This window comes from Notothenia coriiceps, unplaced genomic scaffold (genome assembly GCF_000735185.1).
Source record: "Notothenia coriiceps isolate Sejong01 unplaced genomic scaffold, NC01 NC01_scaffold00024637, whole genome shotgun sequence".
Classification (NCBI taxonomy): domain Eukaryota; kingdom Metazoa; phylum Chordata; class Actinopteri; order Perciformes; family Nototheniidae; genus Notothenia; species Notothenia coriiceps.
Genome location: NW_011357338.1, coordinates 55,045 through 71,165, shown reverse-complemented (window position 1 = coordinate 71,165; position 16,121 = coordinate 55,045). Strand labels below are relative to the sequence as shown.

The 16,121-nt window shown below is 40.5% G+C and overlaps 1 protein-coding gene across 1 annotated transcript in view; it reads right to left on the bottom strand.

The window, feature by feature from the left end:
• LOC104955114 (semaphorin-3D-like) overlaps nucleotides 1-15,772 on the bottom strand; it is a 36,651-nt gene extending 20,879 nt beyond the window's left edge. The window contains exons 1-7 of the mRNA XM_010782342.1: nucleotides 15,523-15,772; nucleotides 8,051-8,308; nucleotides 3,795-3,955; nucleotides 1,568-1,630; nucleotides 1,358-1,477; nucleotides 1,173-1,266; nucleotides 517-645 (exon numbers count right to left, since the gene is read on the bottom strand). Of these exons, the coding sequence (XP_010780644.1) occupies nucleotides 517-645; nucleotides 1,173-1,266; nucleotides 1,358-1,477; nucleotides 1,568-1,630; nucleotides 3,795-3,955; nucleotides 8,051-8,258 (775 nt within the window). The 5' untranslated portion in view covers nucleotides 8,259-8,308; nucleotides 15,523-15,772. The remainder of the gene's footprint in view (nucleotides 1-516; nucleotides 646-1,172; nucleotides 1,267-1,357; nucleotides 1,478-1,567; nucleotides 1,631-3,794; nucleotides 3,956-8,050; nucleotides 8,309-15,522) is intronic.
• Nucleotides 15,773-16,121: the final 349 nt, after the last annotated feature.

Genomic DNA, 16,121 nt, shown 5'->3' with positions numbered 1-16,121 from the left:
CACAAGAAGTCCTCAAACACCTATAGAAAGAGGGTGACGTAATTACTCCAAATATCTCTGAATGCCTGGTTGTGAAATGTGGAGACCATGTGTAAGGATTTAGATCCCAGTGACAACTGTTGATACACGACGACCCATCAGTGGCTGTAAAACACTTGAGACTGGAGACTGTAAACACAGAGAGAAGTTTCCTTCATCAGTGATGACTGGGCATCCCCGTGTGTGTGTGTAAATGTATTTGTGGCTTTGCGCTTGTGTGACTAAGCTTGTGAATTTTGTGGCACACTGTAAATTCCCCTGTAGGTGCGGTCCCTGTTCAGCTATGGCATTCATATAAAAGTTCCAGCTAAATGAATAAGTGGGCTGTTTCCTCCGCAATGGAATGTCAATAACCACCCTGAGGGCAAAGAGAGGCTCTTTGTATCAGTGGAGAGGCTGGAAGTTTGAAGAAAAAGCAATAACAAGTTTTTAGTGCACTCAGCGTGCTAATGGGGATATGTGCAAGCATGTGTGTACCATTGATCCAGTATTCTTCAGACATGTCAGTGCGTATGTAGTGCTGGTCAGGTGGAGGGCCGAGGGAGCGTGTGAACGTTGTGTCTTTGCCCAGGAAGTCTGATGATGTGCCGGCATACAGGTACTGATCTGGATTACAAGCAAAGGTCAATCAATCATTCCATTAGATATGCAGAAAAGAAAACCACACATATAGAAGATTATTGTACAAGGAAAGTCAAATAGCAGTAGCCTCTCACAATCTAATTAAACATGTCCACCAGAAGAAAATTATTCAAATTTCAGTTTCCATTTCTATTTAGCTCCTTCCATTTTTCATTGACTTACCTCGATGAACTAATCTACAAAAACATTAAAAAAAAAAAACATGTGAAGGAGAGATAAGGCTCAAAAGTACCTGCTGTTTACAAGTGTCTGCCAAGTGATTGTGTTGCTGCCTGGGAAATGTCTGCTTGCTTTGCTTTCTTGAGCAAAATAATTTACAGAAAAGTGCCAGGAAAACAGTCACATGACAAATGCAAATGTACTCAAACAGCTGAGTAGAGACTTATGGAGAAACATCATTTATTCCTGGTTTAATGGTGCGTGAAGCCAAAGAAATCTGGTGCGGGACAGATAAGGCAAAAAAGGCCTGTCAGAGTGTTGTGTGATGGTACCTGTGAGGACCGAGGTGAACGGCTGCAGGGGATCAAAAGGACACTTCAATCTGCCAGACTCCACTGTACTCGACAGCAGTTGGAACACGCCATCCTAAGAGAAAGCTTCACTAAATTAAATCCCAATCCTGACCTTGTGTCAAAATGAACTACTGCTGAGGTTCTCTCTCTCATGTCTACTTTACCTCTCTGCGGCCAGTGATTTCAATAAAAGCACAGGTGGGGTGGAAGGAGCCTGTCCCACAGCCATAAACATGTGTTCGATTGTAGCTGTGGAGGACCCTAACAAAGTTAGCACACTCCAACTACGACAAGCAGGGACAGAAAAAAGGGCAAGGATTAGCTATTATAAAATGATGAAGAGATGATATGATTTGAAGTAGTCAAGTGCTCACATTTGCATTTTTTCCTGCCAGTTTGCACATTTCGACTCGGTCCCTCGGAGCAGGCCAGTTAATCTAATGACAGATAAAAAAAGGAAGAACATTTTCACATCTCAAATGCTAAATAAATCCTCACACAGTTATTTTCCAAGTATATGTAACTATAATTTAGGTGTTTAAGCCTTTTTGCACACTGTCATTAACATATTAATTGCATCTCTACCAGGATGAAATGCAATAAAAACTTTTTAAATAATGAAATAACAATAAACAAGTTCAACCTGCTGAAGGTTCAGAAAGCAGCTACAAGACTTCTCATAACATTTAAAAGGGGAGTGCATAATACTCGTGTTTTAGTATGTTTAATCTCTATGCACTTTAGAGTAGAATATAAGATTTCATGGATCAATGTAATGGGCTCTCCTGAGTAAACTCATGACCCCCTAACCTTAAATGAGCCTAAGTGCAGCTCAAAATCCTCCAGATAGTCCTTTGTAGTAGCTCTTAAAAGCTAAACGCAAGAGGAGGCCAGTCCTTTACAGTGAGGGCCTCTCAACTGTGGAACAAAGTACCAGAGAAACACTATAGTTCTTTATTCAATACAAAATCCCCTTCAGAGGCATAATATTATTCTATATTTATGTTTCCCTCTGAACTTTTAGGGTTTGTATCGGTTGCTCTTCTGTTATTTTTAATTTTGCATTGTACTCCCCCTTGGCCTGCACAATTTCCAGTGTAATATTAAAAGTGCTATATAAATAAAATCAGCGTTGCAAAATGTTCACTCCTCACCTCTCTTTTTGACAAGTGGAGGATTATTAAAAAGCTGAACTCAGTTGTACAATAATTAGCTCCATGTGCTCGTACGAGAGAGCTATGGACATATAAAATCAATGTTCCCCATCCTGTTCACACATGTGTTATAACAGGCTTAAGTGCTTAGCGTGTTACCTCCCCTAAATCCTACCAAGGAGAGCCATCGCCAAACATATTCATGGGTCAACATACGCTTGCATAAATATTAAAACATCTTATGATTCCATATCAATGCAATGCCGCAAAGGAATTCATACAGAAAGCCAGTGTGACAACATGATGTGTCGACTGAGTACGGTGTGGAGCCTGCGAAGGTCTTAAACTGGTTTTAAAGTTCAGAAAATGAAGTAATCACTGGCCCAGTTTAACCACAGCATGTGTGGATTGTTAAAGACTGTAGTAAAAAGTTAACAACATAGCAGCTATCTGCTAAAAATCAAGGTAGAAACACCTGGAAAGTTTGCTCAGAGATTATTTGTTTGTGTTTCAGTACCAGAGGGTCCCTTTCTTCGAGGTATGCCTCTTCATTAACTGATAAACACCAAGATTGCTTTTCTAGATCATATTCACTGTCGAGGGCTGGTCCCAGAGGGCAAAGAGAATTAAACATTCGGTGCATATCTCCCTGGCATCAGTATGAATAACCATCGAGGCAACAAAAAGACAACACTTTGAGAGCAAGAATAAGAGTTAAAATAACCAGATAAAATCAAATAAACACACAGTCGTCCCACTTGCGGATCAACCTCAGCTGCATAAACACACACTCACATCTACAAACTTTAACATATGGCATCTGTCCAAATGCATTTGTGTGTTTGTGTAAGTGTGAGTGTGCGTAGTTCTTAAATGTGTTTATACTTGTGCGTGTGTCCTCCAACATGGTGACCCTGACCTCGCCCGACAGACAGTTTCAGACTGTTGGTGACTGAAAGGTGAGCTCTTCTCTAAAACAATACACGTCAGGGTTCAATTCAGCTTTACAACAAATGGGGGAAAGAAAATCACCCCAATTAATAACAAGCCTCATTTAAGGGTCATGGGCTGAAGCATGTGGAGTCTTTATGATCTACTGTATATAATACTGAGCTGTTAACAGTAAATAACAGAGGATATTAGGACGTTTGCATGTCTAAGGACTGGGTCATTTGACTCTGTGTGGAGCAGATACTCCATCTCCTATTGAAAGTTGAATATCTTAGACCACTATTTTCTGGTCAGAGGGTGTTGGCGATTCTTAAAACAGCTGTAAACACTTCAGAGTATACCAAAACAACCTGTCATGTATAACAAATGGCCGTGACAGCTACAAACTCACAATCTGCTGTTTATTTATTGCAGTAGATTAATTATTGGCCTTGGAATGTTTAATGTTGTTCTATATATAATTAGCATATTCTGTATAATTCACAACATGGTTTACCTTTCTTGGGGCTCTGGCCAGATTGTCAGGGTCGAGCAGGTAGATGTTATCCCTCGCTCCCAACAGAAGACGACCCCTCTCCTCATCCAGCAGCAGCGAGTGGGAGTGGAGGCCATCGGAGGGGCCCAAAAACACAGATACACTGCCGGCTTGCAGCAGTTCTGGCCCAGAGCACGTAAAAGAAAGACATTGACACAAACAAAGAGATTAATACATCTCTGCAGTACAATGTGTGCATTGAGCTCACATCTAAAAATGCACCATCTAGCATTGAATTACACTATGTTATAAAAATTATTTGAGCAGGATTAGGCTGTCAAGTTTAACTTATTGTCTTAAGTTCACTTGTCTCAAAGACAAGCACTGGGTTTCCTCTTACATAAAAGAAGACAAGTCTTGGCTTGAGCTAAAACATGGCTAATCCTCCGGGGTTTAACACCTTAGCTACACATGCTGATAGAGAAGAGATACAGTAGCAGACTAATTTAACAGCACAGTACTTTGGTGCAAGCACTATGAGATATCTTCATCAGGGTATTTTCATAAACCATGAATACATATCATAGTTGAACAGCAGCTGTTCAATTGATGTTTGATGTCCAACAACATTCATCTCTCTTTCAGATCTTTCCTGACTGGACCTTATTTTACAAATGACTGAACATCTTCAGAGAACATGAACTTTAGCTGTTCCATAGGCCTGTCATGTCACAATCTGTTTGTGTTTTGTTTGGTCTTGTCTTTGTCTGTCTTTGGTTTCCTGTTTTATTTTGAAAAGTGTTCACCCCCTGTCTTGCCTGTTGCTTTCTGTCTGTGTTCCCTCCTGTCTGATTACCCGATTGTGTTCACCTTTTGCCCCTCTGTTTTCTCCTCCCTCCTTACCTGTCTCTTGTTGTTTCTTTGAATTAGTCCTTGTGTGGTATTTAAGTTCTGGTTTTTCTGTCTGTCATTGTTAATTCCTTGTGTGTCTTAGCTGTGTTCACGGGGAAGAGTTCTGTTTTGTTTCCATTTGACCTTGGAATAAAGGTGTTTTCCTGAGAAATCTGCGTTTGGGTCCTGCCTGCTTCACTCAACCCTGACATGTCATGGGCAATGTGAGATTAGATCATAATAAGATCGCGTGGAATACCTGGTGCTCAACCATAGGATGATGATGTAGCTTGCTTTTAACTTCTTTATGATTTATAGTAGTATATTTTAAATAAACTGTACATAAAATGTAAAATATACGGTGCAGTTTCGCTTTGATTCACAGCTCCAATATCTGACTACATTCTCAGCCCAGTACTGTGTCCTTGATCTCCTTGATCTTAGTAAATCTATTCTATCAACAGGCTCTTTTCATTTCATCAGTATAGCAACATGCCTTGAATAAACACAGACTCAGTGTGGGGGAGTCCTTTGGGAGTCACTCTGAAAGGATTGACATTGTGATTACCCTCTTGGTGTGAAGGATTGGAGAGGTTACCAACCTTCAATATTTTAACCTCTTCGACCCCTCCACACCACGCAATCTTGCTTTAATACCTCCTCCTTTACACAAGCTAACACACACAGTACTGCAACATGCTCATATCTCACACCCCTGAACATCATGCCCCCAGCAGACTAAACCTCACAGAGAGATTAGGCCTGCTAGCCTTTGGCTAACGCTAATCTGCTCTGTAAACAGGTAGCACTATGACCCCATTCAAACAGCCTGCTTAGCTGTTGCCGCTTACTATAGTGGTCCACACCTTCTCTCAGAGAGGAGAGCCTTCTTCCCCCTAACAGCTGTTGATTAGCTCCTCTGCTGGAGCTCTGAGGCACTCTCATCCACACATGTATTTGAGTAAGTCATCACCATGTCGGCTTGCTGCCAACAGGTTTAGGTTCTGCTGATTAACTAGATGTAATGTCTGCTATTGTACAAGAGCAAACCATCTAACAAAGGATGAGTAAGGTAATGCTTAATCATCCGCAACGTTCTCTTTTGTCTGAAGGTTGAATTTGATATAAGAGCATGGAAGTGGAAAAGATGTTAACTTTGCTGCAATGATGCAGAATATAAATCTGCCATATGTGCTGGAAGAAGAGTCACGTCATATTTATAAGACTTCCCTACCTCTTAATGTGCTCTGCATTAAGCTAGCTAAGGTTAGGCTGTATGTCTCACATGATCATTGTCTTTGTTCTGCCTTTATTCAAATGTGGTATATGAGGTTATGTCTCTGGATTCAGAAGACACAGAGTAACGTCACAGCCAATAATGTTTATAAGAACATATAAATAAAGAAACCATGACTTGAATCATGAATCACTGACATGTGTTATGATGTGTGGTTTTTAAGGAAATTAGTTCAATACTGCAGCGTTATATCGTGGAACTTTTTACTATGAGGAAAATGTCCTTTAAATTGAGCTTATACTCTACAGTTTGACTTATAAAATGTAGCTCTGGAGTTATACACACCACAAAACTAATGACAGATTGCAACAACGTAATTAACTAATATTGGTCGCACATAAAGAACAAAGTCATCATACTAATCTGAATGTGCAGCATATTAAAAGTATTTGAACCAGATGACTTGATTTGGAAGAAGGCCTCGATATGATCTGAACGAAACTTGAACTTGTGTTTTTTAAGTGGAGAGTTCATAAGTTTGGGGAACAAGGCAGTTGTTTTGGAAGTGTTCATTCAATCAGGGATGATTTTTGCTTTGATCGTTTCACCCTCCACTCATTGGAGTTGTGCTTTCACTGGGGGGGGGGTTATGTGATGTTTGAAGAGTGATCACTGCTGGGTGGTGTTGCTTTTGAAGAGAGTACACTGATGAGACGATGACAAGTTATGTGTGAATGATGTGTGCATTGGGTTGGCGGTGATTTTGCTTTGATTTAGTTTCTTCTTTGATTCAGTCATTCTGACGCAGAGAGCCAGAAATGGACATTGCTCTACAGTTGTTAATCTGGTGTCTGAAAAGAAAACCATTACTTTCTCAGAAGGCCTCTTGCATGAACAGCAACGTTTAGTCATAGTCAAAGCCAAGAGACACACCCTGATAGAGTATCAAAAAAGTTTTCTCTCATATATATGGCCCCATTAAAATGCTATGTGAAATAATAAAGTGCTTTATTTCATTATCTGGTGGGTTAGGAAAAAACATTAAACGAGACAAACTGTAGACTAAATGCGAGAATAACTGCAGAGTAAACACTGTTCACAGCAATCATTACTCCTTCAGCTACTTACATATATTTATGTTGTACACAGGGGACATACATGTGTATCTATTTCCAGCAATGGGCTTTGGAAGCCTTTGACCAGAAGAGTGCCTTTGGAGGTTAAAGTCAGAGTGAGTTTACTTTTAGGCAAGTGGGGATTCAATTTTATGGACCAAGACTGAAGTTCATTTGTGTGGTTTCTGGTAGTTGATACAACGCATAAGGGACGGAGACTTTGAAGTAAAGTTTGCACTGGAGTTAAGGATGGGTTTTAGGGGGAACCATAATTCAGCTTTTCTCCGGTGGCACAAAACAAACAGTTGATGCAAAACTAAACACATAGACGGAGTGCACATTGCCGGGACCGGCTAATATACACACAGCGGCTTGAACGAGAGTCTCCAATGGGCCGAGAGCATCACCATGAACTGTTATTCTGCATGGTTGTATTGTACAAGAGTAAGAGTTATAATAATACTGAACAACAGCACATTTCAATAACTGATTGCAATTGTTAGTTAGACGGTTATGTCAAGATGGCATGTTTGCCAAAAAGTGACAGGGGAACATTATCATACCCATCTAACTTTACAAACAGGGGGGATTAAGAGGTGGGCTAATGAATCAGTAAGTGAGTCTCATAGCTCCTACTCCACTTTACAGTGTTGTTTCAAAGACCATTGACTTTAACAGCGCAACTGAGTGTAATATACTCTCTTTTTACTTTTCCTCTTGGCATTGTGCACAAAACTGCAAGAGAATGAGAGACACATAGGGACGATGTTATAAGGAGAGAGAAAAAAAGCTAAGCAATGCCTTTAAAGATGCAAATTGAATGTCTGAAATGCTTATGGTCATGTATCTCTTATATAAAATAAGTACAGATAGGTGCAAATGTGCTGAGGACAAAAGTAGGCACACAATGAAATGTAAAATGAAATTACCCAAACTTAATGTTGGTTCAAACTGTAATCAAATGTATTAACGTAAATGTCAATTATGGAACAACATTTAAAAAAAATCTCAGACTAATCAAAACTTTTTCTTACCTTTGTAGTTGAGTTTGACCCTTGGGACAGTTTGTTTGATGCTTGCTCCAAAAGGCAGGGTGGCCAACAACATCAATCCCACTAATGTGAACCCTGGATGGGATAGTACCTTAATCCTCTTCATTTTGCTGCCATAATTACTGCCAGACATGCAGTGTAGAGCCCCAACTTCATTCCAACTCTGATTAACAAAGTCCCCTTTCTTCATGGTGTCTGGAGTGGTCTTGTTCCGTTTTCACTCTATCCTTTTCTGCAACCCTGGAGGTAGACCGGAGTAAAGAGTCAAGCAAGGGAGGAGCAATCATACATGTGTGTGTGCATGAGTGTGTGTGCAGTCTCATCTAACTTTGCGCAGGATATGCACACGGGTTTCTGTTGTGACTATTCAGTCGTTTCACCATGGAGCCCTGCAGGCATGTCCCCTCTCTTTACCCGTCCTACATCAGCTGCTGCCTGTCACTGGCTTCCCTTTTGTGTCGCCCTTAAATCTGTTTGCCCAAAACAAAGGTCACTCTAACAAAACAGTGACATTCTACAATCTTTCACTCGGCTATGCTTCTTTCACGTCCTCCCTATCTCCTCTATCTTCTTTTGGCTTGGATAACTCATTTAATTCTTAAGCTAAATGATACTGCTTTATAGTTTCAGCATTGGTTGATGAACCTGTCATCTCCTGCTTTATGTCCTGTGAAAAAAATGGGCCATGTAATGTCTGTGACTTCACAGTGCATTAAAGAGGCCAGCAGCACAGACATTAGTTCACACTCAATGCAAAGTGAGACATATGAGTGAACAGTCATGGGAACGCTTTCTGCCTTTTCTAGCACTAATAAGCAAGAAGAACGTGAGCGACGTGTACAAATTGAACATGGACAAGGTGAAATCTTTGAGGATGAAACTTGAAATCCGCCATATGGCAATGTTTTCATTTTGAACTAGCAAAGATGGTAAGATTAAAAGTTGTTAATTTTTCCGTGGGTTTGTTTGGTTACTCTTTTCTATGTGCTGATTTCCAATAGCCCTGTCCAATCTGTTCTGTGCATAAAACTATGCTTTTTCAAGCATGCAAATATAATCATCCCACGAAACAAAGGACATGCAACTGACAATAGAGAGGATGTTATGTTAAGAGATTATTATAAATAAATCAGAAACTAAGAGCTCAGTTACAAGAAACAACTTCTGCATGAATTTAGAAACCACTCTCTGGTTATTCATAGATATCTGAATGTAAATGTATTTCTTAGTTTATTGTTGCTGATTTACTCTAATATGCACAATTACACAAGTTTCTTTCTTTGTGCCAACTCAAGCAAAGGGGTGCATCCTTAACTCAACCTTCCACTAAATTCTGAACGCCAGTTCTGTATGTAGCGCATCACCCTGCCGAAGAACCGTGTTTTTAAACCTGCATTCCACAGCCACGTAGCTACTAATCAACCAAACAATCGATGAAGAAATTAATGAATGCATCAAAAGAATGCCTCCCCTAAAGACCTCACTGCTAAATTGCCCTCATTACTTTCTTTCCACCCTCATATCCGATAACACACATCAACCTGTCTTGGGACAACATAAACAATGTCAACCTAAATTAATAGATCGGATGTTTCAAACACTCACACAGCTCAAGTACTGAAACCAAGCATGGTGACTCTGATGAAGACGCATTTGGCATCACAGTGCTCTGCAAATTAAGAATGAAGTCTTTCTCTTTGCACTGAAACAAAGCATGTTGAAGAATTGGACGTACAGTATAGGAAATAAATAGGGCCAAATATTGTGTATGTATTGTAATGTAATTAGAGAAATTGACATTCAATGAACATACGTTAATTCAAGCTTACACACACAGATTTGCATGACATGTTGGCAGACAAATTCAAGCTGTAAAAGTACAACATCATTCCACCTAATTTATTTTCCCTCTCCAGTTTTGGCATCTGGTGTTTGAAACTTGAGCTCATTACAGAGAACCAGGGCAGAGTGGCAAACATCCAAAACCCCGTAGCTCCAAACTGGAGAGGATTAGACCCTGATAAACAGACTGCTGTTTACTTAAGATGACAAATTGAGGCACCTTCACACCTTCAGGGTTAGAAATACAGATATAGAGCTGTGTGTGATGGATGGGCAATCGGCAAAGAGAGTGAGAAAGGGAGCCGGTTTAAAGCTGGGCGGTCGTTGCACACTTTGTGAGCGACAGTGATAGTGCTGCTGGTGGGGCTCATCCTTCCTACAGTATCTTCAGGGCGCAGTGACACGATTTCACCCATGTGAGTAGCGTTCGAGTAATGTATCTCTCTTTACCGCTTGAGTGCCACCATCTATCAGCAGTACAGGCCTGTGCAGCACCCCTCTGGAAGAATACACCCCAAACAAAGGAGAAAGCTCAAGTGTTAGAAGAGGAGGATTTAGAACTCTCCATCTGTTGAGAAATAAATGGCAACAGGAGATTGTCACACGATATAGCAGGGGAGGACACAATATGCGTTGCCAGTCAGTCGATACTTCGGAAATGGTGGATAATGGAGATGAAAAGAGAGATAGATAGAAAGAGTGTGAGAGATAGAGAGGTGCAAAAGAGAAGAATCAGACAGCTTGTGCCATGTGAGTTAAGCTAACACCCCTGTTTCCTGGCGGCTACAGCCCCTGTTGTCTTTGGCAGCATGGCCGGCACACGGTGCAGGGGGTGATGGGAAACAAACCTGATGGCGATGGTGACAGATTTAAAGCTAGCAGCAAATATGGTGCTGCTTGCTTCAGATCTCGGCCCAACATATAGCATTTTATAGATGTCACCACCTCAAATAAACCGGACTTTCGAGTGGTGGGCTCAACATCAAACCAATATGGTGTGTGAAATCAACGACCACTCACCAACAGCCATTAATTACCGATATAATCTATTTTTACTAGGGTGATATGTTAGACATGTAGAGTAGCTGAACTTTTAAAAGAAACAATATTCACAGAAGTTGTCAGCAGACATAAGGAAGGAGCAGATGGTGAAGAAGTACTCGGGCCATGGGCATTTTCACACAGAGACCACCCCTAATGAGGCATTTAGCAACACCCAGGTGCCCTGTAGCGTACATTATTATCAAACCCCTCCATCTCCACAGGACAGAGTGCATTAGCAAGGCTATTTGTCTTTATTCCCCGACCACAGGCACTGACCTGGCAGAACAACATAGGTAATTGTTTCTAGCTCTCAAGACATTTGTTGTTTTTCTTGGCAACAGTCAATCATCTTTTTTTTACCTTGTATTTAAGCAAGCATGCAACTCCCCAGTGAGTCTGTGTGAGTTCATGTCTCAAAGGGAACATGCAGGACAGCCACCAGGCCACACTGTTGGTGTGTTCACTTAACACAAACTATAAAGCATATAGAAAAAGCATTAAAGTTGTTCTGCTGGCTATAACATATAGTTCAGATGGCAGTAAAAAGGAAAACTAAACATTGTTAAAATACAGACGCAGAATGTTAGCTTTATGTCTTGGCACTGTATATATTGTGTTTTTTATTTCAATAACAAACTAAAATACTTTTGAAAATAACACTGTCAGCTCTGTCTCCTAAGGCTACCATTAAAACATATTAATGTTCATCTACAGTATAGGGTCCAACAGTTTGTAATCTAAACTATTTTGCCTTAATAATGTTAACACATCAAACACTTGGTACAGCTTAATGGTATTTAACCGTATGCTGAGAATTAACTGTTGCCACAGAACAAGTAAATATGAAACATGTGATCCTCGTGGCTATGTAATATTTTTCTGGTCTCAGATCAAAAACCTCAACGTAAATACTACACCAAAGCTTTTCAGCAGCTTTTGTTGTATAGCTCCTTTTTTTCAGTACTTTGTTTAGTCAAGTCATAAAGTTAACATCAAGGCAGCAAGCTGTAATTCATTATAGATTCCAACCACAAACATTACCCCACATTATCTGAGTGAAACACCGTATCAATCCGCACAGAATGTGTATCTCTTGGGAAATTACATATCACTCCAAAACAATGAATGCGAAAAAATAAATTGCCAAAATATCCCCTTGCGCACAAAACCTAATCATCCAAACTGAGTGATCAAGACATAGATGGGCTTTGAAGTTAAAAATGCAGCCATTAATTAGCACTAAAACATGAATAGATGCTTGGTAGAAAAACATGTGAGGTAGGGATATCTAATACCTCTCCTTGGACAAGAACAGGGATAATTCCTGCAGCCATTTACCTGCAAATAAATCCTATAAATCAGAAAACCACGGCTGCCTGATTTCAGGAGGCCCCTCTCACACAACTAAACCACTCTGACAGTTAACTCAACTCCTAGTAAAGAAGGGTATGAGAAGATGTCTCAGAGTGAATCATTCCGGCCCTGTTCTGCATCACATAAACACATTACAACCATATTCAAAATAACAGACATCTCATGACAATCACGCTTGGGAAACCTCTACGCATGAAATCGGTGGACGGTAATGCCCAGATCGGAATACATTCCAGTGGAAGGAAGTCCTTGCTATTTGGAGGTGAAAAGTATGTCTGTGGTGAAAATCCTAAGGATAGGAATAAAAATACCAGCCCTGAGTTCCTGTCTGTCCACATTTTGTCCCTTCCTTAGTTGTTATCTGAAAACACTAGTAAGAAATACTCTAAGAAACTGCTGGTATGGTAACCAAATACACCAAAGACACATAATATTGCTTGTGTTGCCTTTGTTTAAGTCTCGCTTTATGTTTAATGTTGCTGTTTAATCCTCCGATCTTTGTCAGACAGTGCCAGCTCGGGTCTGCTGTCACGCCAAGATTGAATGGAGAGGTGGGAGAGCGGGGGCGGGAAGAGACACTGGATCTGGGGTTTAACTCCTTTCAATAGAGAGGATGGTTACGGAAAAACAGAGAGAAACAACCGTGTAACTGAGACAACGGAGTATGGATATACATGCCGATTAATATGGGACAACAACACAAGTAACTCTACACATGATGAATGGGCCATGACCCAAGCCTGCATCTCTGAATGTGTATGAGAGTCTGCATGTATGAACATAATGTGCGTGTGTAAGCTAATACCATCCTGAGGTAGGCAGATGGGAGTAATAGGGCATGAAAACACTAAACAGAGACTGACAGTTGTAAGTGCTCTCACTCTCCTGACGGCCTGAGGATATCAGGGTACACCCATGTATGCTATGCAACAACTCCTCTCAAGAGCATTACTTTCTTAAACAAATGTGGAAAGTATCTCTATTGTTCTTTACTAGTCCTGTGAGAGCTTTTGTTATGTGGTTATCTCCACCCTGGCTCCAGTGCAGTTCAGTACAGACAGAAGGAAGGCCAAATAGCTGCAGGGCAGGCAAACCTAGCCGAAATGTCTGTCTGCAAGTCATTGGCACCTAGACGTTGTAGACTTTTTAAACACACTAACATCACCACTGCAGTAAAGGTGCTTGCTACTTTGTATGTGTTCAAAGACGGATTCTGGAAACTCCATATAAAGGATAACAAATCTGTTTCAATAATGCTCCCCAATCAAATCCTGTTGAGCTTTGAGAAAGACCTCTTTAGGTTTGTAGTTTTCATCACCGTCCAGGAAAAAGCTTTGAACGCCATGACGCCGTCACAGAGCGCAGGAATGGTACTGGAGGCCATTCATAACACAGCTTCATGTTGTTGCTGTGATTTTTTTACGGGTAATGTTTGATCGGTCCAGACAAGCAACATAGAACACAAGAACAGTGGTGAGTTACAGTAAAGCACAGGTGGGTCAGGGTTAGCACAACATGAGTTTGAAAAAATTGATACAATGAACAAAGGGAAGGGAACCACGTACCAGAATCGCATTATAACTTATTAACAAATCTATTTTCCAAATTATAAAAGAGCTCTAACAGAAATTAGACTAGAAACCTTTTTCAAAGCATGCTGTCATTTTTTCGAAAATTCTCTTCCAAGTCCTTAAAGATCCCCAGCGTACATTTCCAGGTTGTGATTTCAGCCGCAGCCCATAGTCTGCTCCATCCGCAGCTGCTGTGTATACAGTGGTCTGCATTAAGTATTCCTGGCAGACACCACTTCAGTGACGTAACTTTTGGACAATGTTTAAAGGAGAAAATCAGACAGGATTTTTCGAAGTTGTCTTTCTGTGGCCCGAAGCAGAAATCATTTATTTTCCCCAGTCATGCTGATCGAAAGCCCTGAAACACTGCCAGGGAAATCAATATCCGCACAACTCCCATCTCTCTTTCTGCCTCACTTCCATACTGTAGTTTCTCTGCCTCTATAACACCCCTCAACACAAAGCGCCTTGTAGGGAGTTAGATAAACCTTTAGAAGCACAGTGAGTGCAGAGTGGGTCCTTGAGACTGTTTGATTTACAGGGAAGGGAAGGATGGTTAAATAACTACACTAAACACACATGGCTGTTTTTTTTCCCAATACGCTGCACAGTAAACCACAGAAACAAAAATATCACAGTGAGTTCCATAAGTTCAGCAAGTAAGTTCACTATAGCATGTTTAATGTACTGGAGAGATGCAATGTGAATACTTGGATCATCAAAGAGGAGTGAAAAGGCTGTGTAAGTGCACTTTGTCACATTTAATTTGAGGTTGAAGCCCCCACATTCACCCCCCTCATCAAAAACTGTCTAAACACATGTCAAGCACATTTGGTATACCATAACATTCTGCCACTCAACCAACTACTCATATATTTATATCTATCGTGCCCCGTATATCTGGCAGCGGATTAAAATAAAAACACACTACAATTGACATGAGGTTGCACATTCAGCTTAATTAACTGTAAAGTGTGAATATATTAATGCCACATTTATGATTTTACATCCAAAAGGAAACTTTCAACCCATTAGTGTTAGCACCGTTAAAAAACATTTTCAATAGCTGTTTTCTGTTGAAAATAATGTAAAGATCTTTGATTCTTTTACATTTCAGCAATTCAAGAGGGTTATGCTCCTCATCATTAATACAAAAAGAAGAAAAGCTGTCCTGCATTTCTTAAAAAGTTGACATTTTAGAGAAACAAGCCCAAAATCGTGATTTTCAAAAGTTGGATTTAGGAAATGTGTGAAGTTGTGCTGCAGAACTTAAAGTTGCAGAAGTAATACATGAAATATCAAAATGTTAGATAGACACGTTATTGACGAAGGATACATTTTGAAAAGTAAAGTATAACCGGCATACACAATTGTGTCAAAACCATGTGAACATTAAATTAAATGAAAGTCAAACCTGAATTGATACATGGCTCTTTCTTAGAATCAGCTAAGCTCTGGGCACCATCAATCCCCGTCGCAAGAGACATTAGACATTACACATTACTTCGAATTGGAACGTCAAATATCTACAAATCATGAAATGAACTTAAAAAGTACATCAGAGTTCCACGTTACGGCACATGATTTGCATCTTCGTTGTCGTTATTGCTTGTTTCCTCTTACCTGCGCATTTAACTCCGTCTCTTCTCACATGCAACACATGCCCACGCAGAGGGCAGAAGCGTCACTATCCCTAATTGCCTGACGTTCAGACAAAAGTAATCTTCAGCACGGACACTTGCGCGACGTCGTCCAGACCAAAAGGAAATGGATGGATAAACTTAAAACTTCCCCAAAGTTTTTCCACTCCCCTTAATTGTAGTCAAACGCACTCTTGCGCTCTTGAACTCTCGGTGCACTCTCTCTCTGTGTGTATGTGTGTGTTGGATGGCTGGTTACTCTGTGGCAGTTAGCCCCGGGAAAGACAGACGGTAAACTCCCAATTATGCTGCTGCTGGAGGGAGGGGCCCTCAGCATCTGCAGCTGCCAGCCAACACTGAATTGAGAACGTGGATTGTGGTAAATTCTCAAATTGTAGAAACACCAGCAAAAGTAGAAGTATTATAAGATGTATTTTAATTGTAAAACATATAATAGAAACCAGCTAAGTAGGTTATGGAGTATCAAATACACTATCAAGTCAGCAGCTGCAAATGTTGTTCAAAAGTTGTTTACAAATGGATTCTGGTCCAGATGCTCGGCATGCCTGTTCTAGAAGTGGA